The following is a 26,436-nucleotide window of genomic DNA, read 5'->3' on the forward strand; positions in this document are numbered from 1 at the left end:
GGACAGGGAGCCCCGCCTTGGCCTCTGAAGGATCTCTCTCCCTCTGCCCCCCGGCCAACAGATAAATAAATCTTTTTTTTTTTTTTTTTTTTTTTACCTATTTGAGAGAGAGGGAGAGAGATAATGAGAGAGCACAAGCAGGGAGGAAAGGGAGAAGCAGGGTCCTGGCTCGGCAAGAGCCCCATCTGCGCTCGATCCCAGGTCCCTGGTTTCATGACCTGAGCCAAAGGGAGCTGCTTAACCAACTGAGCCACCCAGGTGCCCCACCCCCGACTTTTTAAAGCAATACAGAGGGACATAAAGATTTCTATGAAAATACTCTGATTTGTATCCTGCACTCCAGTTTGGTTGTGAGATAAATTTGAAGCCCAGCAGTACTTCCCCAAGAGCAGCCCCAGACACAGAAAAAGCAGCAGTAAAGTGACTACCTCAAAGAGACTTCAAGCACTCATGGCTCCTTAATGATTACTATTAATTCTCAAACCCTTGTGGGAAGTGGAGCTAAGCCAGTCAGAAATTAAGTCCTTGCCCACCTTCCTTCTGCAGGTTGGCAGCAGGGCTGAGAAAGATCCCCGTCCTTCCCGGATCACAACACGAGACAGGCATTCTGGTCAGAAGCGGCGGCCACGGAAGCACGAGGAATACTATCCTTGTTTTTAGAAATGTACCCCCCGCTGCCTGAGCCCAGCATCTGGTATAATTCTAATTCTACTAGGGGCTTCCTAAGCTGGCAGATGGCATCCTCATTTTACCAAGGAGAAAACCTAAGGCATGGAGAGGCTGGGGACTTGGTCAAGGCCACAGAGCTAGTGAGAGGAGAGGCTAAGGAGTGAAGGCCATTGCTCTCCCTGCCCACAGCACCCCCTCCGTAATCAATTCTGGTATCCGTATCATCTCGGATCTGCCTCTGAAGTACAAGGATGACAGGGATTCACACTTCTAGAAAATCCAGTGTCAGAGTCTATGGGATAGGATAGCAAGTCGACATAGTTTCCAGTAAAAATTGGGGCAAATCATGTCCATCCTAGATGATGGGAGTTAAATGCAAAGTAGGCTTGAAAGGAGCACTGAGTATGAATAAGAAGCCTGCATTACAATTGTGCTACTTCTTCTTGGGTTAACCTTCCTAAGCCCTTGGGGTTACGCTTTAATGATCTCCAAGCCTCCTTCAGGTCTAACCCTCCATTCTGCCACAGACCTTGAAACGGTGCACTAAGATGGGCCATCCTAATCACTTTGTAATACATGGACTTATCAAATCATGATGTCATACAACTTAGACTAATATATTATATGTCAATTATATCTCAATAAAAGTGGAAGGGAAAAAAAAAAAGGCAGCAGTATCTTAAGACCACAAATGGCCACAAAATCTAGTTGTTAATTCAAGGTCTTTGAAATACATGCCACCCTACCTTACAGCTACTAGCCAGAGCTCCAGCAGGGTAGACGACATAAAAATATATTTTGCGTTGGATTATACTTCAGCTCCTTTCTCTAAACCATAAGAGGTACTTAAAACACAGTATTATTTTACTGGGAGGTTCCCAATCTTTTAGTGTGTATTTTTCTTTAAAAAGATTTAAAATTATCCAAGACAACAACTAAGTCCACAGCAGATAAACAAGTGGCAAGCATCATATGGTCTGGACCTGGTGCTAAATGCCCCCTGCGCATTCCCCATGTCTTCGTCCTCTCTCCGCAGAGGACCTTGGAGTTCCTATTTTCCCTGTTGATCCCATCATGACCTCATCACTTCTCCGCTCCCTGGCTTCTTGATGTGACCTTGTCATACTGGGCCGAAGCCCGAACCACATGAGCCCTTTATTACATTGTGTCATTGTTGTTTCAACTGTTGTGCTAATTCTCCTGAGCCCCACAGAGCAAATGCTACAAAATGATTATGAAATTGCTAAACAGCAGGATAGGAAAATTTTAGTGCATCAGCAAAAAACTCATAGTAACAACTTTGGCACAGGAGGGAGAAAGCAGGAAGCAAAGAAATATTTCCATGTCTGCTTAGAAATTTGTCTGCAGGGGGAGAGAAGCAGAAGGCAGGCACTCACACATGCAGGGAAGGCTGATGCCCGCCTAAATCTAACATGCAGGGAAGGCTGATGCCCGCCTAAATCTAACCCTCGTGACCACTGAGGGCAGGCACCGCAACACTCAAGGCAACCATGAGGCTTCCACAACTCTTCCCAGGTCTCCGAGCTAGTCAGAAGGGCTAGGATTGGGGCTCCCATGCCCAACTCTCTCCCAGACCCTATTTTTCATTCCCAGGTTTAAAAAAAAAAAATTCCCTTGGGTGCGAGGGAAGGAAACATAGTTTAGATTCTAATTGTGCAGTCAGATAAGTAGTTACAAAAGAGTTTCAGTCCATTCTTTTAACATGACCTAATATCCTAAAATCAGAATGTTATAAAGAATAAATTCTAGAGCAGCAAGGACAGTCCCTGAGATAAGTATCATCGCTTGTGCCTCGGTAACAAGGTCTGATTCTCAAGAAAGGCAGCAAGCATTTTACAAAGACCCAAACCGAAGAGCATGAAAAAGGCAGACCTGCACAAGAGGCTTTAAGATCCACCACCAGAAGCTAGCCATCCAGTCGGGCACAAGTGGAATGCATTCATGCCATGGCATGACAAGAAGCTGGACAGACAGCTCATATTTACCTATTTCATACAGACAGACGTGTTGGATTTCTCTCTGATCTATCGCGAGCTCCAAAGCGGTATGGAAAGAAGTCAAGGCACTGTTGATTTGACACTGAAGAGAAAAATGAAAAGAGTTACTGGCTAAAATCTGTCATTAACATTACAATCATCTTCATTCCAAAACATCTTCTTCCTTAATAGTTATTTTAAACAGATTAAACAGCACAGAAGAGAATGACCTCAAAATTTCTGGAACATTCCAATTTGCTTGTGAGCTGTGAGATGAACCTCGGCACAGAGTCCTTCTTTTGCTCTGGCAGGAAACGCCCCCTCCTGTGTATACAACAGGCAGACCTTGGAGATAACCACAGGTTCGGTTCCACACCACAACAAGCGAATATGTGATAAAGAGAGTTGGAGGAATGTTCTGGTTTCCCAGTGCATGCTAAAGTTACTCTTATACTATCCTGCAGTCCATTAAGGTGCAACATCATTGTGTCTAAAGAACAATGCACACGACTTTATTTAAAAAATACTTTGTTGCTTAAAAACTGCTAACCATCTTCTGAGCTTCCGGCAAGTTGTAATCACAGATCACCATTCACAAATATAACAATAACCAAGAGTTTGAAATACTGTGAAAATAACCAAACTGTGATACAGAGGCATGAAGTGAGTAAATGCTGTTGGAAAAATGGGTTGCCACAAACCTTCAATTCATTTAAAAACAAAACAAAACAAAAACCCTGGTATCTGCAAAGTGCAATAAAGTGTAGCGTAATGAGACGGGGTGTGTCTGGACCCAGCCCAGGCCGGACAGACCCCGTCATTCCTGAGTGACTGCCTGAAGGCTCCTTTAGGCCTGCCCTTAGCACACTGTCCCCGCTGGGACCCACTGACCCTGTCATACAAGTCCCTAGTGTGGCTCCGTGTCCGACTGCTGCTGGTCCTCTCATCTCCTCCACTGACACTCTGTTCTGACTTTTGCATTTATTTAACGCAATGGACTCTCCAATGACTGTTCTCACTCCTGAGTAAATACATTTAGTGTTTCTTTCCACTAAAGACCCTCTCAAAGCCTGCCAACCTCATGCAGAATGCCTGATATGAGCACCTAAAAAGCATCAAACTCAATCCTAAATACAGCATTTAATCCTACATACAGTGATGACTGGTGTTAATAAATATAAATCCTAAATGCACTAAAAATTTGGTACAGCCTGAGCTCAGTGATACGTGCCTTGGGCCATGCCCTGCCCCACAGGTACCACTCGGCTCCCTCTGCTGCGCATCCAGCCCTCCCTGGGCTTCCTGATGTTCCCCCGTCGGCTGCTCCTTGGCTCCCCCCTTTCCAGTGCCCCTTCTGCCTCTCCTCCTCCAGACAGCCAAACAGGGGCAGAAAGGATCACAGAAGAAAGGCTAACCCATTCCTTGGCTCCTTCAGTGATGCATGGTCACTGTGTGACGCTTCTTGGACACCACGGGCCACACAGATGAGTCACGGAGGTCCTTAGGACATCCTGTGACTCAGCAGCACCATAAGCCAAATGACTCATCAGCCAAGGCCTTGGCTCCATCAATAACTTCATGCCCCAGAGTAATGCTTCACTTTGCCAGGATGGTTCCAACTGCAGCGTTCAATCCCTCGTCCCCATCCACAAAGCCTAAGAGAGGACACACATCCCCACACCAGCGATTCCTGGTCTCAAGGAGGTTAACATCCAGTTGGAGGGACCCTCTCAGGAGACGTTCATACTGAGCTATGAGCACAAAGTCCACAGCCACCAAGGTCCCATAGAGATGTTAAAAAAAACTTTTTTTATTTAAAAATCAACTTTGTATGCAGTGTGTGTGCGTGTGCACAGGTGTGTTACAGAGTAAGCTAGTGGGACACTCATCAAGCCCACTAACTTTTTTCTTTCTGGACCAACCATTCTCTCCCTGCTTCATACGCGCACTCGGTTTAGCACACTGGCAAGAAACCACAGTGCTGCGGGTTCTGCTTTGCATGTGTCTCCCCAGTTTGCTAAGCTCCTGACACTTAACCGTCACACACAGGGTATTTCCAGAGAATCACTGCCACCAAGCCGTGTCCAGCTGCGGCGCCATGCTTGACAACGCAATGCCACACCACCCTGCAGAAGACCAACGACTCTGAACGTTAATTAATGGGCAACTACTAAGTGCCTGGGATCATATTGGCTGAAGCCACAAAGACAAATCACAACAAAGCTTTAAAAGCAAGTTTAGAGAATAAAACAAACCGAGCAATATTTCAATCAGCACTGTTTCTCCTAGCCCTTTCAAAAAAAAAAAGTCTGAGATTGGCATGTAGGAGTTCGATTTTCAGATGGAGAAACCAGAGTTCAAAGGTGAAGTGGCATAGTTAAGGTCAACAAGACAGCAATAGGGTAGTACTCCCTCGGCTAATTGCCTACAGAGTGTGCGTTCTTCAGGCAGAGCGCATACAGGCATAATTAAATTAAGGGCTTCGTGATGGGGAGATTATCCTGGATTAATGGGGTGGACCCTCAATGCAATCCCAAGTGTCCTGATAACAGGCAGGCAGAGAGAGCAGGCAAGTGCGGGGAGGGGGGTTGCTAATAGGGGTGCTTTCACTACTATAAATGATAATAACCACAACATAACAGAGAAAGAATTATCATCCTCAATCTGATACCGGGTTCACAGAGTCATTTTTTGAGGAAATATACGTATGCTGAGCTGAGGAGAACACAGAAACCAGGCTAGAATAAAACAGCAATGAAGCCAAGAATCTGAGACCAGGTACCATCTAGGCGTGTGTCCCATGAATTCAGCATGGATGCTCCATATCACAGAAACTACCTGATGTCTCTGCTTCCTCACTGGTAAAATGAGGAGATAATGCTGGCCAGCACTACCTGCTTCCAGAGAAAGCAGTGCAGAACAAAGGCACAAGTCTTTGCCAAATTAAATGGAGCCTATCTGTTGCCAAATTAAAACCAGCACCTCGTACAACTATTGCTTCATCTCCCCAGAGATATGGCATGTTTTTCCAGTTATTGAGGATGCCTTTCTTGATACCTGTATTCCTTTCTTTTTTTCTTTTTAAAAAATTTTTATTTATTTATTTATTTGACAGACAGGGATCACAAGTAGGCAGAGGCAGGCTGAGAGAGAGAGGGAAGCAGGCTCCCCGCTGAGCAGAGAGCCAGATGCGGGGCTCCATCCCAGGACTCTGAGATCATGACCTGAGGTTAATCCACTGAACCACCCAGGTGTCCTCCTGTATTCCTTTCTTGATAGCATTTTATACTTGTGTGGCAACTGTCCATGGGCTTTTTTCCTCCATTTGACTCTGCATGAATGCTGCCGGTGTGTAGGGAAACTTGGCATTTTTTTGAGTCAATTTTGCATATGTCACCTTATACTCATGAACTCTCATGACTTCTTTCTAAAGCTTTTTCTCTTGGATTTTCTTGGAGAGATATTCAAATCATATGCAAATAATGCTGGTGTCGTCTCTTCCTATAGAAGGGACCCCTCTGATTGGTGAGAACCACTGCTACAGATACTATCAGCAAGCAAGCTCGCCTCCTTGCTTTATTCCCGTCTTCATTGAGGCTGTTGCGCCATTAAATATAGTTTGTGGGACATTTTCAGCAGATGCCATCGTTACCAAACAAATTCCCTTTCTATTTCTAATTTGCTAATAGTTTGTTTGGTTTTCGAAGTGGATTTCATTAAATGCCATCTGGGCACCTAGTGATAGGACTATGTGGTTTTAACAATTACTTCCTTCATGCAGGTTATAACGGGAAGACATTTTCTGAGGCTGAACCATGCTTGCTTTTGAAATAAGTCCTACTAAGGTCATAATGGGGCATTTAAAAAATACCTTGCTGGATGTGACTTGATAATATTTATTTAGTTTCTGTATTCAGAATGAAGTTGACCTATAGTTTTCTGATCAGTGTTCTCCTCTAGTTTAGGTATCAGGATAATGTCAGAATTTGCAGACTTGTAGGAAACATCTTCGTATTTTCTATGTTCTGGAACTACATAAACAACTAGTTCACTATAAAGTCATACCTTTCAACTGAATAATTCATTCATTTAAAATGTTTAAAATATGGGGGCACCTGGGTGGCTCAGCTGGTTAAGTGTCCAACTCTTGGTTTCAGCTCAGGTCATGATCTCAGAGAGAGGAGACTGAGCCCCACATCGAGCTCTGAGCTCAGCAGGGAGTCTGCTTGTCCCTCTTGTCTTTCCTGCCCCCATGCCCCATCCATGCTCTCTCTCAAATAAATAAATCATTAAAATGTTTAAAATACCATAATTTGAATTTTTTCTTTTAGTGGACATACAACATGACAAAGAATATTAAACATTAGTCAATAGTACCAGATTTCCTTGCCAAGTTCATAACCAACACAGTTTTGGAACTTGGGAAATTATTTGTTTCATTTGTAAATCTCAGGAGATGTTGAGATAAATGATTTAGTGCACACAAAATGCTCTTAGGGAAGGTATATTGTCCATAAAATTAGATATATGCTACCTGTTAATAGTGCCAGGAGATAAATCACAATATTGTCTTCCAACATTTCGAAAGATTTGCAAAAGGTAGCAATTAAGTTTCTATTTTATTTAGACCACTGGAAGAAATTCTAGATACTTTCTTGCAGACATAATTAAGAGTTGTTTGGGTTAAGATTCTACCACAAATATCTAAGTGTGTATTCTTGCCTAACCAAAACACGGACAGACCTGAAGAGACGGGACATCTAAGGGACCACAAGTCATATTTTCCAATTTTAAAAATGTAAAGTATTTCTACAACAGTATATTTTTAAAGCCCTTTAGAAAGTGAGTATAAAGACACAAGAAGTCTGAATAATTGTCAGCACAGTAAACCTGGAGTTACTAATGTGACATCCTGTTCTACAGAAGACCTCCACTAGCTATATCAAGCTATACCAGCTACCGAGCAAAAGATTCCCTCTCTAGAACTGAAAAAATGGAAAATGGAAATGTAAACAAAGCCAAGTCCTTTTGGGGGCCTGACACAGACTCTAGTGCCAAAAGGACATCAAGTTCCAGACTTCCCTGAATCTCTAAAGCAAGATTCCATTTCCAAGCAGTTTCCTCTGATGCCCCCTCCGAATCGCATTTAGCATCAAAGGGCAGCTCTAGCTCACACATAAGGGTCTCAGCTCAGAGCCAGTCTACTGGCATTCAAACAATGTCGCCATCACCCCGTTCTGCTGCGTTCCACACCAGGGAGTAGATCACTGCTGCGGTAGCAAATCAAAGAACATGACAGTCCCCGTGGGCGTAAGCTGCGAGGAGAGGGTAATGCCCACACAAAACACTCCAATATTCATTGGAGAATTTCCAGCTTGGTGAGTACAGATGTTTGTAAGACACTGGCACATTGCTTCGAGAGGTTTAAGTAACCAAGTAAGCAGAGTTTTAGATTTGGGCAGAATTCCTGAGGTGAGTCAAGAATGTAGGTGCTCTGCAACAAGACAGGCTGTGTTTGTGTGTGTTAGGGCACTAAAGGGCCTCGAGGTCCCTAATATTCATGGGGCACCTGGGTACTAAACACACAGGAAACTAAATATGCAAAAAACACAGTTTTCAGAATACTAGATATGCATGAAAAGTTAATACCTTAATTTGGCCTTAATTTGACCATCCACTGGTAGCACCCATTCTGGCACCATGTGTCCTCTACCCAAGAAACACTAATAAAACCCTGAGGGTCCACTGTTTTAGCTGTGGTCAGTGAAGCACAATGTAACACACTGTGTACCCCAACACCTGGGTAACACGGCTTTTCCCCCTGCCACTGCACTCTATCCTAAGAGCATTAACCTTTTCCCCTTGCTTCTTGCTGTGTTTTACACTGATTTAGTAAACCGTGAGATTCAAGCCTATTTTAAGTTAGCACGGGAATCTTCCCATTTTGAGACCTCTGGGGGAACTTGCTGGGCTCTGTACTCAGAGACTGCCAGGGTATCAGGGGCGTCTATGTGAAAAGAAAGGAAAACCTGAAGTGCCTGTAAGGAGACACTAGTTGACACTGACAGCTGTTTGGGGCTGACTTATGCCCCCACCCCCAAATTCATATGTTGAGGTCCTAATCCCTAGTATCTCAGAATGTAACTGTATTTAGAGGTAAGTTCTCTAAGGTGGTAATTACATTAAAATGAGGTCTTTAAGGCCGGCCCTAATCCACAATAACTGGCAGGCTTAGAGAAGAAGGGGACATAGGCATGTGTACACACACACACACACACACACGAAGACCACATGAAAGCAGAGGGAGCAGGCGGCTATCTAGAAGCCGAGGAGAGATGGCTCAGGAGAAAAAAAAAAAAATCAACTGGTTGACACCTTGGTCGGATTTTTAACCTCAGAACTATAAGAAAACTAATTTCTGTACCTGCTCTGTGGTTCCTTGTTAGGGCAGCCCAAGGAGACGAACACATCACATGTCAGACGTATCCTTTTCTTGGGGAGCCATTGTCCTATGTGATGGGAAGGGGACGGGTCCTGCCTCTCTGGAAAAGCTTTCTGGTCCTAGCAGGGGCAGGAGTACCTGACCTAAACAGATCACAGTACCTCCTCCTCCCTCCCACTCAGAATCTGCTCCTGGAGTTTCTTCAGAGGAGGTGAATGTGGGCAGGTTTGGTCTCCGTCTGCATGCGTGCGTGCGTGCGTGTGTTGTGTGTGTGTCTTCCAATGCGTGTGCATGCATTTATGGGCCATCTAAGTTATTCCCTATACGAACTGTATAGTTTGTGTAAATACGAGACCAGTCGTCCCAAAGCTTTTATCAATATACATATGTACCAACAGTTTAGAAGAGGGCTATTTCCCTAAACCTTTTCCCAACAGGGAATATTTTCAGTATCTGCCAATTATTTTCCCCCTTGCTTTAATCTGCATCTCACAGATTCTATTATGAAGGCCACATGGTAATGACCATTTGTGTATCTTTTGGCTTGTCTATTTTTAGATGTTGTGGCTATTTCTTCTTTTTGTATGTTTATCCTTTTGCTATGTTCCAAGTTTGTAAGAGTTCTTACTATGTTAAGGATGCTAATTATAGCTTTATTCTTCCTTTTTAAAAAACTTTATGAGCTAATTCTAGCTTTATTCTTCATTTTTTCAACTTTGTTTATAATATTTTGTAATATAGAAGTTCATTTTTATGTCCCTTCTCCTAATATTTTGATTCATGTATGATCAATTCTATCAGTCTTTTCCTTACTGTTTTGGTTTCAGAGTTCTGTTTACACAGTCCTTGGTGGGGGAGAATGGAGCTTTTAATACCACTGCACACATGGAATCTATGAATTATGCAGAATAAGGGGAACTTTTCAAAATGCCATAGATGAGGCTGCTTTCATTCTGACAAAAATCCAGGGGTTATAGAAATAGAACTATCATCCCAGCACAACCAAGAGAAGCACAGGGCAAGAGGCCAGAGTATGCACTCAAGATTCACATGTGCGCACATGCGCGCGCGCACACACACTCTCTCTCTCTCTCTCTCTCTCTCTCTGAGTCCTGCCGTCTGGGATCCCAGCGCTGGTCAAGGCATTTGAAATACGCAGTGACCCAGACAAAGTCTCTACCTCATGGAGCCTGCATCTCATTCTGATGGGGAGAGACAGACAATGAGCCAACAAGAAACTCACTCTGCTCTCTGTGTGTCCAGTGAACAGGAGTGTCTGGGCAGAAATGAGGAGGGGTGGTGAAGGAGACCGGGAGACCAGCGGCAGGCATGAGGCCAACGTGTCCAATACTACAGTCATGAAAGATCTCCCCCAGGAGGGGGCGAACAAAGTCATAGGAGATGAAGAAGTGGCTCTCTCCGCCCCAAGGCCCCACCGCCTCTGACCATCCTTCCCAGTCCTCTCCACACACAGTGACCCCCGGCTCATCTGGCACCTTTTTTTAATCACCTTTCATGCGTTCAGTGTTGCTATTCATAGTTAGATTATAAATTTCTTTTGGGGCAGGGGCTCTTGCTAGCCCTCTTGGCATCCCCCAGAAGGCCCTTTTACAACAGAGGCAACAAATCTCCAATTATGCCCAAGAAATGGAATATGGCAGATCTATTTTCAGCACCTCCACATGGACAGCAATCCCCTTGAGAAAGGAGTTATGTAACCTACGTAACCAAATCCAGTGCTAATAATGAATGGTAGAACTGAATTAACGCACCAGTGACGACATTTCCTCGGTGTCTCACAATTACACACAAGATGTCAACAAAATCTGCGACGGAAAGTGCTTTATACTGGGTCTACAGCCCAGATGCAATTCTGTCTGAAGAGGAAAAGCCCTGACCAAGCACCGTGTGCTTAGTACTATGCCACAGTCACATGACGTTATTGAAGGCTGGCATGGGAGGCACTGTCCTCTTTCTACACGCAAGGACACAGCCTCAGAGTGCTCGGACAGTCCAGAAGTGGAAGAGCCCATTCTGAGCTGAGCCGGATGCTTGTTCAGCCATGCCCTGCTGCCTTTTAAAAGAACAGGGAATTTGTGTGGAAAAGCAGCAGTAAATGTAAAAGAAATGTGTTTAATGATGCTATCAAAGAACCAAAATTAACAGTGCAGAAGACAATGTAAAGAATTAACTCAGGAAAGCAAAGACCGTGAAAATACAGATATCCTAATCTACAAAAAGTCACACTACTCGCAAGGCAGCAATTCAAGATAAACAGACACACCTGAGTACAGGTGGAGACGATCCACTACGCAAAGACACTGGCATGAGACAGAGGAGCTGCAACCAGGAAAGCAACTTTGAGAAGTTTTCCTACACTGAACGGCACTCTCTGTAAAGGATGGCAAATGGGCAAGCTCCTATGGTTTTTCCCCCAAAGAGGAACTGAAGACAAGCTGTAGAAAGTGGAGACAAACCTAGGTAGTTCTTTCTGAAGATTAAAGAACCATAAATTTTTTTTTTATGACAGCTTTGTTGAGAGGTACTTCACATCCCAAAAGACTCATCCTTTTAAAACATTCAATTAAGTGGCTTTTAGATTTGAAAGCTGGGGAAAAAAAAAAACCAAAACCTTAAAAATGATGTAGTCTCGTGTTTCTCAAAGTGTATTCTACAGAACCGTTCAAGTCTCACAGGCTACCATGTAAAAATGAATTTTCCTGGTCAAACGAGTTGGGCAAACACAGACAGCATACCTGCATACGCCAGCTCTCTCTCAGCGACAAAGCAGAGTCTCCAAGCAGGCCGGGCATATCTGGATTTGCCTAACATGAACCTCTTTTCATGGAGCACATCCAAACTAGCCCATCAAATCTGGGTTCCAGGGCAGATGCTCTGGAAAAACCCTAGTTTTCCAGGAGAAGAAACAGCCAGAGAAGGCTGACTGGCTTAACGGAGGTCTTATAGCACTTTCAAGCAGTCCCGTCTGTGAGCAACCATTGGGAAGGAGACCATGTCTTTACTGTTCATGACAGAGCCAAGCCCTCTGCAGACTTAGTCCAGTGCTTTCTACACGGCAAACCCTGAAGCCCCCAAGCAATAGGACAGCAGACTCCCAGAGCTGACAAGCCCGCTCTCAGACACCATGGGGAAACGAAGACCATTACCACCCAACAAATCAGGGCACGGATTCAAGAACTCCATGTACCCACGTGTTTCAGAGCCCGGAGTTATAAAGAAAAACAGGAAAGCTCAAGACAATGTTATGAGAAAATACAAGATTTCCCACAAGAGCTCTGCACATAGGGTAGGTAAAAGGGAGAAATGCTGTTTCCTAAAACCAGACTCGGTCACTCCTCAAGGAGTTCACGGTCTTCTCCTCAGCAGCGAGAGTGAGGAGCAAAGGACTGGGACACTGTATGGATACGTGGGCTCACGGTCAATATAGGAGATAAACAAGCGTAACATTAAACTCCTCTGCTTCAATCTGGCATTAAAGAAAAACCTATTAAAAAACGGGTAAGCAGAAATGAAAACAAGAACGATCCGCACCACCTGGAAAGGCAGAGGCAAACAATTAAATGTGAACGAGGAACTCCTCTGAGAGAAAGGAGATCTGGGTTGAGAAACAAAATCAAATGACCCCTTGTTTCCCTAGTCACGCCTGTTCTACCCACCTCTCTCCACCAAATGGTCCAGCCCCACTGAGCCTGGATCTCCCCGTATGCTGCCTCTTCTTGGCTCTGGCCCTGAAGTTAGGCTAGTCCCGCAAGCTCTTACCTCCACCTTCAAACTCCCACAGAGGCTTGCGTAGCCTGGCAAACACTCCCACTTCTGTGTTGTCTTTCCCAGCTGTGAGGGCGGCACCTTGGGTAAGCCGCACTTGGCCTGACCTTCCAGGTGGCCTGTGTGCATGTTGCTCAGAGCCTGGCTACGTCTTCATCAGCCTGTGGCCTGGCCGCCATGCAGCACGGCTCTCCACAGCGCGAGAGCCCTGCCCCTGTCCCCACAGCCCTGCGGCCTTCACAGCACTCCCTCACACCCCCACAGCCAACGAAGACTAGCACTCACTCAGAGCTCCGTGAGCAGCAGCACAGGCCTCCCAGATGACCATCGCCCTGGATTTTTTTTTTTTTTAAGATTATATCAATTTATTTGTCAGAGAGACAAAGAGAGGGCACAAGCAGGGGAGCAGCAGGTGAAGGAAGAGGGAGAAGCAGGGAGCCTGAGGCGGGGCTCCATCCCAGGATCCCAGGACTGTGACCTCAGCCAAAGCCTGACACTTCACAGGACTGAGCCCCCCCAGGCGCCCCACCACCTCACTGAATCTTAACAGCAAAACTATGCCCTAGGTTCCCTTGGGATGGGGGGCACTGTCGGGCAGACAATGAGGGTCACACAGAGACTCAAACAAAAGTACCAGACAGCAGGCCTCAACAATTTACATAATAAATGAGATTAATCGTAACAACAAAAGACACGGGCAATGAACATTTTAGAGAACTAAACCTTCAGGCAGGACCCAGGGAAACACTTCACCTGTTATGACTGGTTCATTATAAAGGATACACATTAACAGCCAAAGGAAGAGGTGGGTGGTACAGAGGACGAGGTCCCAAAGGGTCCAGGATACAGAAACTTCTGTCCCTTGGGAGTTTGAGATGTGCCAACCTCCCAGCAGATGGATGCATTAACCCATCTGGAAGCTCTCTGAACCCTGTCATTTAGGATTTTAATGAAGGATCCACTCGTTAGGCTGGGCTGATTAAATCACTGCTCTGGGTGACTAATTCAGTCTCCAGCTCCCCCGCATCCCAGGAGGCTGGTGGTAAGAAGTGCTACGGAAAGTTCTAGCCCTCTGGTCACACCACACAGTCCCCGCCCTGCAGCCACCTAGGAGCTACCGGTCAACTCATTAACAGAAACTCGGGGTAAAGTTGAGAAGAGCTTGTTAGGAATAACACACTCTTCTATCACGGCTCACTTAAAAAGTTCCAGGATTTTAGGGCTCTGTGCCAGGAACTAGGGACAAAGACCAAATACAATTCTTATGATAGCACCGTATTACAGCCCTCAAGCCCTCTCAAGTAAAACAATATGCAAGTATAATCCCTACCTACATAAGAACATTAATATTTCGGGCGCCTGGGTGGCTCAGTGGGTTAAGCCGCTGCCTTCGGCTCAGGTCATGATCTCAGGGTCTTGGGATCGAGTCCCGCATCGGGCTCTCTGCTCAGCAGGGAGCCTGCTTCCCTCTCTCTCTCTCTCTGCCTGCCTCTCCATCTACTTGTGATTTCTCTCTGTCAAATAAATAAATAAATAAAATCTTTAAAAAAAAAAAAAAAAAAAAGAACATTAATATTTCACTCCTAAGAGACGTATAAGGTTTTTTTTTTAAATTTTATGTATTTGAGAGAGAGAGAGAATGAGAGGGAGTGAGCAAGCATGGGGTGGTAGGGGGGAGGAGGGTGGGTCAGAAGGAGAAGCAGACTCCCTGCTGAAAGGAAGCCCCCCAGCCACCATGCGGGACTCTGATCCCTGGACTCCAGAATCATGACATGAGTCAAAGACCATCACTTAACCAACTGAGCTACCCAGGTGCCCAGAGAGGTATAAAGTTTTAAAAACTGAATTCTAAAAAAAGCCAAATTAAGGAAAGCTAGAAATAAAATGGAAGTAAAAAATAAAGTGACAAAAAAAAAATCACATCCAAAGCCAGTGTAATCTCAAAGCCCAATCACAAAATAAACACAAATTTATACAATACCACAAAATAACACACAAAAAAAACCACAAATAAAAGGTAACACAACATTTTTACATATCTATTAGTAGTACTGGCATTTTTTTTTTAAACAGGCTCCACACCCAGCATGGAGCCCAACCCAGGGCTTGAACTCACAACCCTGAGATCAAGACCTGAGCTGAGATCAAGAATTGGACACTGAAGTGACTAAGCCTGGGGACCCCAGTATTGGCATACTTTTTAAAATATATATATATAAATTTTTTTTTTAAGATTTTCTTTATTTTTATTTGAGAAAGAGTGTGAGAGAAAGCATGAGAGGGGAGAAGATAGAGGGAGATAGAGGGAGAAGCAGACTCCCCATGGAGCTGGGAGTCTGTCGTGGGACTTGATCCCAGGATGCCGAGATCATGACCTGAGCTGAAGGCAGTTGCTTAACCAACTGAGCCACCCAGGTGCCCCATTATTGGCATACTTTTAAAAGTAGTAAGTGGAAATTAAACAAGTACAATAGAAAACTAAAATGCATGTAATGTTTTATGTTAAAATATTATTGAAAAAAATATATATATATGAGAAAAGTAGATTGAAAAACACTAAATTATTATTTTTTTAAAGATTTACTTATTTTTTGCGGGGAGAGGAAGAGAGAGCAAGAGAAACCACAAGCAGACTCCCCACTGAGCGCAGAGAGTGATGCAGAGCTTGGTCTCATGACTCTGAGATCATAAGCTGAGCCAAAACAAGAGTCAAATGCTTAACAAACTGAGCTGCTACCCAAGCGCTCCACTAAGTATTTTTAAGGTAATAGTGATAATGTTGTTCAAAACATGATAAAATCATAACTACCAAAGTTAAGGAACATTCATTTAAAAACATGTATAAAAGGTGGAATATAAAGGCATCTCAAAAACAGACTCCAACTGTATCTTTTCTGACCACAACACCATGAAACTAGAAATCAGCCAGAAGAATAAATCTGGAAAGAGCACAAATACATGGAGGTTAAATAACATATTCCTAAGCAATGAATGGGTTCGCCAAGAAATCAAGATTTACATGGAAACAAATGAAAATGAAATCACAACAGTCCAAAATCTCTGGGACGCAGCAAAAATGTTCTAAGAGAGAAGTTATTAAGCAATGCAGGCCCACCTCAAGAAGCAAGAAAGATCTCAAACAACCTAACCTGACACCTCAAGGAGCTAGAAAAAAAACTTAAACTCAGCAGAAGGAAGGAAATAATAAAGATTAAATACAAAGAAATGACACAGAAACTAAAAAAACAGTAGAACAGATGGATGAAACCAGGAGCTGGTTCTTTGGGAAGATGAACAAAAGTGATAATCCTTTAGCCACACTCATAAAAAACAAACAAACAAAGGCAAAATCACTAATGAAAGAGAAAAATAACAACCACCACCACAGAAATACAAACAATTCTAACAGAGTATCATGAAAATCTATATGCCAACAAATCGGACAACAGAAAAGAAATGGATAAATTATTAGAAACATACAACCTACTAAACTAAAGCAGAACGAAAACAGAAAATTTGAACAGACCAATCATTAGCAATGAAATGAACTGGTAATGAAAAAACTCTCAAAACACAAAAGTCCAAGATCAGATGCTTACAAGGGAATTCTACCAAACATTTAAGAAGCGGTAATAGCTATTCTTCTCAAATTATTCCAAAAAATACAAGAGGAAAGAAAACCTCCAAATTCACTCTATGAGACTAGTATTATCTAGACACCAAATCTAGATGAAGACCCCCCAAAAAAGAGAATTACAGACCAATACCTCTCATGACTGCAACGTCAAGATCCTCAACAAAATACTAGCAAACAGAATCCAACAATATGTTAAAAAAAGATCATACACCACAAAGAAGTGGGATATATTCCCAAGATGCAAGGGTGGTCCAATATTTGCAAAACTATCAACATGATATATCGCATCAGTAAGACAAAGAATGAAAACCATATGATCATTTCAACAGAAGGAAAAAATGCAGTGACAAAGTATAACATCCATTCATGATAAAATCCTCTACAAAGTAGGTCTAGAGGGAGCATGTCTCAAGAAAATAAAAGCCTTACATGAAAAGCCCACAACCAAAATTGTACTCATGAAAAACAGAGCTTAAGGTAAGGACCAAGACAAAGATGTCCATTCTCCCCACTTTTATTCAACACAGTCTTTGAGGTCCTAGCCACGGCAATCATTAACAAAGAGAAATAAAAGGCATCCAAATTGACAAGAAAAAAGTAAAACTCTACCTGCAGATGACATGATACTATATATAGAAAACCCTGAAGATTCCACCAAAAAACTACTAGAATTGATAAATGCATTTGGTAAAGTTGCAGGGTACAAAAATCAAGGTACAGAAATCCGTTGCGCTACCATCCACCAATAAAGAAGCCATAGAGAATGAAATTAAGAAAACAACTGCACTTACAATTGCATTATATACAGTAAAACACCTAGGAATAACCTTAACCAAATAAACTTAACCAAAGACCAGCGTCTTAACTTGGAAAGAAATTCAAGATGATACAAAGAAATGGAAAGACATTCCATGCTCATGGGCTGGAAGAGTAAATCTTATTAAAATGTCTATACTGTCCAAAGCAATCTACATATTTAATGCAACGCCCATCAAAATATCAACAGTATTTTTCACAGAACTACAACAAATAATCCTAAAATTTGTATGGAACCACAAAAAACCTCAAATAGCAAAAGTAATCTTGAAAAAAAAAAAAACTGAAGATATCATAATTCCGGATTTCAAGTTATATTATAAAGCAGTAGTAATAAAAACAGCATGGTATTGGCATTAAAAACAAACACACAGAGTGATGGGATAGAACAGAAAACCCAGAAAGAGACTCATAGTTACATGCCCAATTATTCTTTGGCCAAGCAGGAAAGAATATGCAATGGGAAAAAGACCATCTCCTCTTCAACAAATGGTGTTGGGAAAACAGGACAGCCACATCTGAAAGAACGAAACTGGACCCCTGTCTTTCACCATACACACAAACAAACTCAAAATGGATTAGCGACCTAAATGTGAGACCTGAAACCATAAAAATCCTTGAAGGGAGCACAGACAGTAATTTCTCTGACAGTGCCATTGCAGCACTTTTCTAGGCAGGTCTCCTGAGACAAGGGAAATAAAGAAATAAACTCCTGAAACATCAAAATATGGTGCCTGGGTGGCTCAGTAGGTTAAGCACCTGCCCTTGGCTCAGGTCATGATCCCAGGGGCCTGGGACTGAGCATCACATCAGGACCCCCACTCAGCAGGGAGTAGGTTTCCCTCTGCTCCTCACCCTGCTCAGATTCCCTCGACAAACAAAATCTTAAAAAAAAAAAAAAAAAAACCACCAAAATAAAAAGTAAGCAACAGTCTACTATCTGCCTCTACCGATTTGCCTGTTCTGGAGACTTCCTATCAATGGAATCATACAATACATGCTCTTTTATGGTTGGCTTTTTTTACTTAACATGCTTTCTAGGTTTCACCCACGTGGTGGCATGTATCAGGACTTCGTTTCTTTATGTTGCTGAATGTAATTATCCATTGTATGGATGCACATTTTGTTTATCCATTCATCGACTGGTAGATATTTGAGTTGTTTCCAGTCTTTGCTCTATGAGTAGTAATATGGACATATGTTTTCATTTCTCTTGGGTGTATTCCTAGGAATGGGATTTCTGGGTCATACGGTAAGTCCATGTTTACCATCTGGAGGAACTGCCAAACTTTTCCATAGTGGCTGTACCATTTTACATTCCTACCAGCAATGAATGAGGTTTCCAATAACACCACATGCTCGTCCGCACTTGCTACAGGCAGATACGAAATGGCATCTCACTCGGGTTTTGATTCGCATTTCTTCATAATGGTTTTTGATGCACAGCATCTTTTCATGTGCTTAATGATCATCTGCATATTTTCTCCAGACAGAGATCTCTTCAAAGCCTTTGCCTCTTTTTTTAATTGGGGTATTTGTCTCTTAATTGAGTTGTTAAAGAGTTCTTTACATATTCTAGATAAAGTCCCTTGTCCTATCTATAACTCACAAATATTTTTTCCCATTCTATGGCCGCTCACTTTCTTGATACTCTTTGTAGCAACAAAGCGTTTAATTTTGACGTAGTTCAATTTACTGGTTTTTCTTTTGTTGTTGTGCCTTTGACATCATATCTAAGAAGCCACTGCCTAAACCCAGAGTTGAATGGATTTAGCTCTTATATTTAGGTCTCGGATCCATCTGCATCCATTCTTCCATACAGGGTGACGTAAGGGTTCAACTGCATTTATGTGGGTATTTAGTTGTCCCAGAACCCTGTGTTGAAAACTCTTCTTTGCCTATTGATTTACCCTTGTCAAAAGTTAGCTGATTTGTGAATGTAGTTTATTTTCTTGACTCTAACTAACTATAGGTCTATTCTTACGCCATACCACATGGTCTTGATTACATTATACTAAGTTTTAAGATTAGGAAATAGGAATCTTCAACATTGTTCTTCCTTTTCAAGATTGTTTTGGCTGTTCCTGGTTCCTTAGGTTTAGAATTAGTTGATCAACTTTGCAAAAAAAAAAGGCAAGCTGTGATTTTGAGAGGGATAGTATTCAATCTGGTAACTCAATTAAGGGAGTCCTGCCATCTTAACAATACTGAATCTTCTGATAAAAGAACATGAGATGTCTTATCAGTAATATTTTAAGAACGGAGTTTAAACTTTCATTTGCCTCCTTATGGAAATAAAAAGAAAACCATGCAGCAGTACAGGCTGCTGAGACCATGCACAAAATAATGAACGATTATACTCCGGCCCAATATTTCTTGAGTATAATCTCTTACCAGGTAGCAGGAGCTACAGAACAGTTTCTACTCTTTGATTCTAATAATGACACCACTGGAGCTACACCCAAGAAAATAACTTAAAAAAAAAAAAAAAAAAGCTAGCTATCGAAGTACTTACTATCATAGTGAAATACTGGGAAATAATACAGAAGCAATAATCAAATATCCCAACAATTTCCCAACAATGAAATATCAAATTATTAACACAACAGAAATCTAAATGGTCTGCATACCGGTTACTTAAAAAAAAAAAAAAACTAGTTTAAAACAGATCTGTAAATGAAACTGCATAAAGTCTCATGTGTGTATTATAGATCACAAAATAATTTGAAAACAGCTTACTTATATCTCTGGATTATTTTTACGAAGTTGCTTAACATCTTAAACTATTATACACGTGTTTTAAAAGGAGAGGCCGTGCTTGTCACCTGTAGCATGCAGGAGGGAAGACGCTGTGACAACCCACTTATTACTTCTTGTGACTCAGCATTCATGCTGCTGACCCGCAGAATCCGTTTAGCAATACGGTTATCAAGGACACCTAACAATAGATTGTGCTTTTAGCCCCTACTCTTAGGACTAGGGCTAATGTAGGCAAAGGAAAGCTCATCCTCTTATGCATATTTAGTGAGCTCAGGGATAAAATTCATTAACTTTCTACTTGCTTTTCAGCCCAACAGCCTGTAATGATAGAGTTGAAAGAACAGCATATGTATTTAACCTATTAGCAATTTGGTTTACTATCCTTTTCTCATTTCAGTGAACAGAGTTATTGAACCACATGATACAGATTCATCTTTTATTTATTTATTTATTTGCCAGACGGAGATCACAAGTAGGCAGAGAGGCAGGCAGAGAGAGAGGTGGAAGCAGGCTCCCTGCTGAGCAGAGAGCCCCATGCCTGGCTCGATCCCAGGACCCTGAAATCACCACTTGAGCCAAAGGCAGAGGCTTTAACCCACTGAGCCCACCCAGGTGCCCCGATACAGATTTATCTTGCTGGAAAATGGAGACAAATATATACCCTCCCCCCTTCTCTCCTACACCAGCTTGAACCAATCCCTTGGTCTGTGTTCTTCTAAGAATAAATGGCAACTCTATTTTTCGGCTCCTGAGGTAACACAGAGAACCCACGTAGGATGGAGGAAGAGAAGACTACAATTAACAGAACTTCAGGGAATTATTTCTCTTCCTGCATTGCCTTTTTCCTGATCCTATAAATAACAGCATGACATCATGCTGGCCAGGCCCACTGTTCAAATACAAGAGGCAGGCTTGCTCGGCGACAGATGCAAAGAAACGAAAGAAACGCTGCTAAGGAACAGCTCCGATCCTGTCACATGCCCCAGAGACGAGCGCTCGGACCCAGGCCCTCCGCGGTGGGTGGCACCTCTGGGCCGGCCCCTGCGGGCCTCCTGTCTCTTTCCACTAGCTGATAAATTAATCACCAAAGGGATCAAGCTCCGCTTTTCTGTCCCTGTCACAATCATGAATGGATGGGCTAAAAAGCAACACAGACCTCCCACTGACTCTGGGGAGCGCCAGTGAAAAATGTCACTTCATCTTAATAAAAGTACGGGAAGAAAGCACTACAGTCCATTTTTTTAAAAGGGGACTCAGCTGAAGTCACCTGAAATAACGGGCAGGAGGAAAGTCCACAGACAGGACGCACGCTGGCGCGGATGTGTGCGAGCCTTTCCCATAGAACTTCGAAGCCTGCTGATGCAGAGGAACCCCGACCCTCTTAGAAGGAGAGGGGACGGCAGGTTGATGTGAATACGGTGGAGGGAAGGTCAACCATCAAAGAGCCCTGAAGGGCTCTGTTCTGGGAAAGAAGCCACATCCTATCACGGGCCTGCTCAGAAGGAAGGGGAGGAGGACAAGTACAAAACAGGGGAGCAGACTGTAGTGACAAGGCTGCATTTCTCAGAACAAACAAAGCAGCTTCAAATAAGATAGGGGAGATGATCAGGACACACACACACACACACAAACACGAAAGGTAGGGCTCATCATAACTTCTTCAGCATAGCCTCTACGAGGCCTTGCACAAACTTCCTTCTGTCCTCACAAAGCAGTACTGTGATTGTAAAGGTCTGAGAGACAGTTTCAGTCAAGGGCCTCGCAGGCTGAATGGTTGAGGGAGAGGAGGAGGGTGGGTACTGGGGCTCACATCCGCTCATTTGGGCGCTCATCGCCATAAAGAGAGACTTCATCTCAATCCAATCACTTTTCACCTCATTTATTCAATTCACTTCTTCAGAGTCAGACCTGTCCAGCCGACACGTCAGCATTTAACTATCTGGTTCTGTACCTTCCTTAGGAAGACAATTTGTTAATTCAATTGTGAAGACAGTTTTACATCTCCTTCAGGACTGGTCTCAGGAACAGGCATAGGTCCTTGATAACCAACTTTTTCTTCCCAAAGATGTGACATCAGTCCCACTGATCAGTGGATTTCTCACAGATAGACAGACTCATCTATTCAACCAAGAAATATACACTGGGAGCCAGTCTTGTGCAAGCCCCTGACTGCTGTTCCCCAAATCCAAGCCCAACATTTTAAAATGCTAGCATTCAGGGTCAAATAGTAGGGGTTCCAGCTTAGAAGACAGTTTCAAAATGAGAATTCTCAAAATGCTCAAATAACAACCTTTGTTGTTAGAATGTTTATCACTTTCATTCATTCAGATATTAAAAATTAGCTTCATTACTAGTCATGATATAGTGTATATATGAAAATGTATACCTGTAAAATCAAATACATATATATATATTTTTTACATACTAAGTAGATGGTTAAAACTGAAGCAGAGGGAAGTTGTGCAAATCTATTGTTTAAGGGAAAAAGGGGGACTAGAAAAAAAATAAAGACAAGCAATTAAAATGTAGACTTGTCTCAATACTTTTTAAATAACCAAGAAAGGGCGCCTGGGTGGCTCAGTGAATTAAAGCCTGCCTTCGGCTCAGGTCATGATCCCAGGGTCCTGGGATCGAGCCCCGCATCAGGCTCTCTACTCAACAGGGAGCCTGCTTCCTCCTCTCTCTCTCTCTGCCTGCCTCTCTGCCTATTTGTGATCTCTGTCTGTCAAATAAACAAATAAAATCTTTTAAAAATAAATAAATAAAATAACCGAGAAAAACACTCACTCATTACTTGTAGCATAGTGGACTTATCATTACCATAGGTTTACTGAAAAGTACAAAAATTTGAAACTAGAGCTATAAATTCACATTTTAAAACTGAGATTACTATATGACATCCAGGACCAACTTCAGGGAAAAGCAAATACAGGTGCCATTTCGTACCTGTAGCCCTTCTCCATACGTGCCCTGACTTTGCCAACTATGGGCCCAGTTTTACTCATGGCCTTCCACAGCAAAACAATTTTTGTTCCTCTTAAAAAGGAGAAAAGAAAAAAATTCGGCAAACCTACTTCCTAGGCTTAGGCACTCAGTAAGAGTAATACCCATCACACACTAGGCTCCGCTTGGCCCAAGCTAAGTACCACGGGAACCCATCTGTGCCTCCCAGCAGCAATGACAAGTCACACAGAGAAGTCAGCAGAGACTGGGCAGTAGTGAGAACACAGGAGCAGGGAGAAGGCTGGAGGAGGGAGCACACAGCCATGCCGTGGGGACGAGCAAAGGCGGCAGAGAGAAGATTCCTTCTACGGTCTGGCTGAGCTTCCCGCTTCCGCAGCCCCAAAGAGCACCCCATTCTGACACACCCCACGTACCACCAAAAGGTGTCGACCTCCACGGCTAGGTCAAGTTAGGCCATAACAGTAGGAAATCATGAAACCACGATAGCAAGGAGTTATCAAGGGTCAGGATGGGGTGGCTGTGTCGAAGACCACCCCCCCACCCCCCCAGAGGCACTCCAAATTGTCCTGGGTACACGTAAACAGTGGTTCATGACATTAAAAAGAGCAGGCAAGTGCACAGGATTTGAAAATAATGTGTGCAGAAAATGGAAACTAACCAGCACGGACTGAGCTCGTCACCCTGTGTGACAGCAAGCTTATACAAAAGCAGCTGTTCAAATTATTTTGTGGACTGACTCACTGAACAAACTGTGTGTCCCATGAAGCATCTGCCAAAGTTAAGGCCTGCAGACATGTTCTGTCAGTGTTTGTTGATAAAAAGATCTTGGGGGACCTATCTCTAGCCTAAATGCTTACTGAAAATTAAAAAAGAAAATAAAATTTAAAAAGAAAAAAAAAGTTCTCTGCAAGCAGATGTGTCAGGAGAGCCCATGTTTTTCAGCATCCAGGTCTGGGGCTTTACAGGCCTTCCGGAAGCAATAAACCCCCTCCCGGCTGTCCCTCCCCTACAAAGGCTTGCCCACCCCACCCCCACCTCCGACAGCTTCCTCTGGGTCACCAGGGAAGATAAATGAAATGCTGGTGTCTGGGCACTGTGAGGGTGATACCAGTAATATTCCAAGCTATCCCCAAATCCTTTCCTCTTCTGGGCCTTTGGGAAGGACCAAACAGAAACAACCGGCACTTTCCTTGGCCCTGAGGCTACAGCTCACTCATCAGCAACAGAAACAGATCTTTTAGTTCTTTTTTTTTTTTTTTTTTTTTTTTGGGAAAACCAAGCATCGGATCAGCAAGCAAGCTGCTTCATGGTGAAGTAGTCCTAACATCCACCACCCACACTCAGATCACACTCTTCCCCCACTGGAAGAGCCCCGAATGCCTGCCAAGAACTGTGTCATGTCAGCCACGCACCTCTCCAAACTGCCTCTAGAAGGGTCTGATGGCTGCGGCTTCCTCTTCTCTAGGAGCATCCCAGCAGCCGTGAATAACTACTCACAGGAATGACCTGTGGCACAGACTAAAACCAACCTTAATTAAGTGTTTGAAATTGGGGGGGGGGGGTCATCAGGTTAGCTAAAAGTGAAGCTCTTTTGTTTTAAAATAAAAAAATGTACTAAAATGGCTGGGTTGCTTTTACATTTCTATCAAACAGCTTTGAAATGCAAGTTAGGGCATTCATTGATCTGGGGAAGTAACCAGAGAATTCTAAATAATGCCCAGTGCTAAGGTGCCTTATTGCTATGCTGCACACAATTATAAATTCTGGCTCTCACCCCAGGTAGCAAATCTGTTCAACACTGAACCTAGTCTCTTCATGTTCAGAGTTATTCAAAATATATAATGCCTGCCCTTTAAGAAATAGGCATTTAATGGGGCATTTAATGGTGACTGAATTGGTTAAACGGCCAACTCTTGGTTTCCACTCAGGTCATGATCTCAGGGTCATGAGTTCGAGCCCCACATCAGGCTCCATGCTCAGCAGGGAATCTGCTTAAGATTCTCTCTTTTCCTCTGCCCCTCCCCCACTCATTCTCATTCTCTCTCTCTCTCTCAAAATAAATAAATCTTTAAAAAGAAAAGGACATTTAAGAAAACACTGACCCTATAACTCAACTTCCATGAAAAAATGGTCACTGAAGTGAGAAGGCTTAGTCAGCTTAAAATGCTTTTAGACAGTGCAATTCTGTCCTGCACAAACCCAAGGGAGCAGAGAAACTTTAGTAAACTAAACTTCCTTCCCTTTGTGGAAGACCATAACCCTGAGAGACCGGGCTGCACAGGAAACTGATCGGAACTATGTTTCTAAGACTAAGGGGGAAAATGGGAGACACAGAATGGAAGGCTCACAAGCCTGACTCCAAAGAAAAACCATTTCAAGATAATGAGGAAAAAACCAGTTCAGACATAAGTGTAAATAATTCAGATCCTGGTGAGCTTTTTGTACTATGTTTCAATTATAAATCACCAGTAGAGTCTCTAAAATACAACTCCCACATGTAAAGGTGAGAAGTCCTCGGCTTTAAGGAGGCACTTCATGAAAGAAAGGAATTATTCGTGAAATAATATACACTCTGTTGCCCACAACAACAACAATAATAAATTAATGAACAAATCATCCCTGTGCTTGCAAAAGCTTTCCTGGGCAAAAATCTTCAGATGCACCCATGGCTGTTCCTGGGGCCTGACTTCTAGAATCAACTGTGCTACAGGGCACCCAGTTAACTGGGCGACTGAGGTCATGGAAACCTTGCTATGATTCCCTCCAAGCTGCTGGTGCACCTGGCATAATGACCACCTGCTTCCATGGTATGATTTTTTTTTTTCGTATAAATACTTTTGTCTTCAAATCCTCATGCCCCCAAGCAAGCAGACACACACACACACACACACACACACACACACACACAAAGAAAAAAAGAAAAGAGATATAAAGGAGAAGCAGAGACCCTCCAAAGACCAGGTGTGTTCTGCTTCTAGAAGGAGACAGCCTGGCCTCGTTCACTGCATGAGCCTGGGAAGTTCCTTGAAACCCTCCTCAATCCCTTTTTCTTTTCTTTTCTTTCTTTTTTTTTTTTTTTTTTAAGATTTTATTTATTTGACAGACAGAGATCACAAGTAGGCAGAGAGGCAGGAGGGGGTTGGGGGGGTGGGGAGAAGTAGGGTCCCTGCTGAGCAGAGAGCCCGATGTGGGGCTCATTCACAGGATCCCAAAACCATGACCTGAGCTGAAGGCTGAGGCTTTAACCCATTGAGCCACCCAGGCGACCCTGGATCACTTTTTCTATGAAATGCAGATGACATTTTGTATCTATGTCCTAGGTTTGCTCTGGGGATTAAATGGGAGATCACGAGTAAAGCGCCTGG

The 26,436-nt window shown here is 43.1% G+C and overlaps 1 protein-coding gene across 1 annotated transcript in view; it reads right to left on the reverse strand.

Annotated features, from left to right (window-relative positions):
* The window catches only part of TTC39C (tetratricopeptide repeat domain 39C), a 105,787-nt gene that overhangs the window by 17,393 nt on the left and 61,958 nt on the right, over window positions 1–26,436 (reverse strand). Inside the window, exon 7 of the mRNA XM_032310221.1 lies at window positions 2,676–2,769. Coding sequence (XP_032166112.1) covers window positions 2,676–2,769 — 94 coding nt within the window. The remainder of the gene's footprint in view (window positions 1–2,675; window positions 2,770–26,436) is intronic.

The sequence above is a fragment of the Mustela erminea genome, chromosome 13, assembly GCF_009829155.1.
Source record: "Mustela erminea isolate mMusErm1 chromosome 13, mMusErm1.Pri, whole genome shotgun sequence".
Lineage (NCBI taxonomy): Eukaryota > Metazoa > Chordata > Mammalia > Carnivora > Mustelidae > Mustela > Mustela erminea.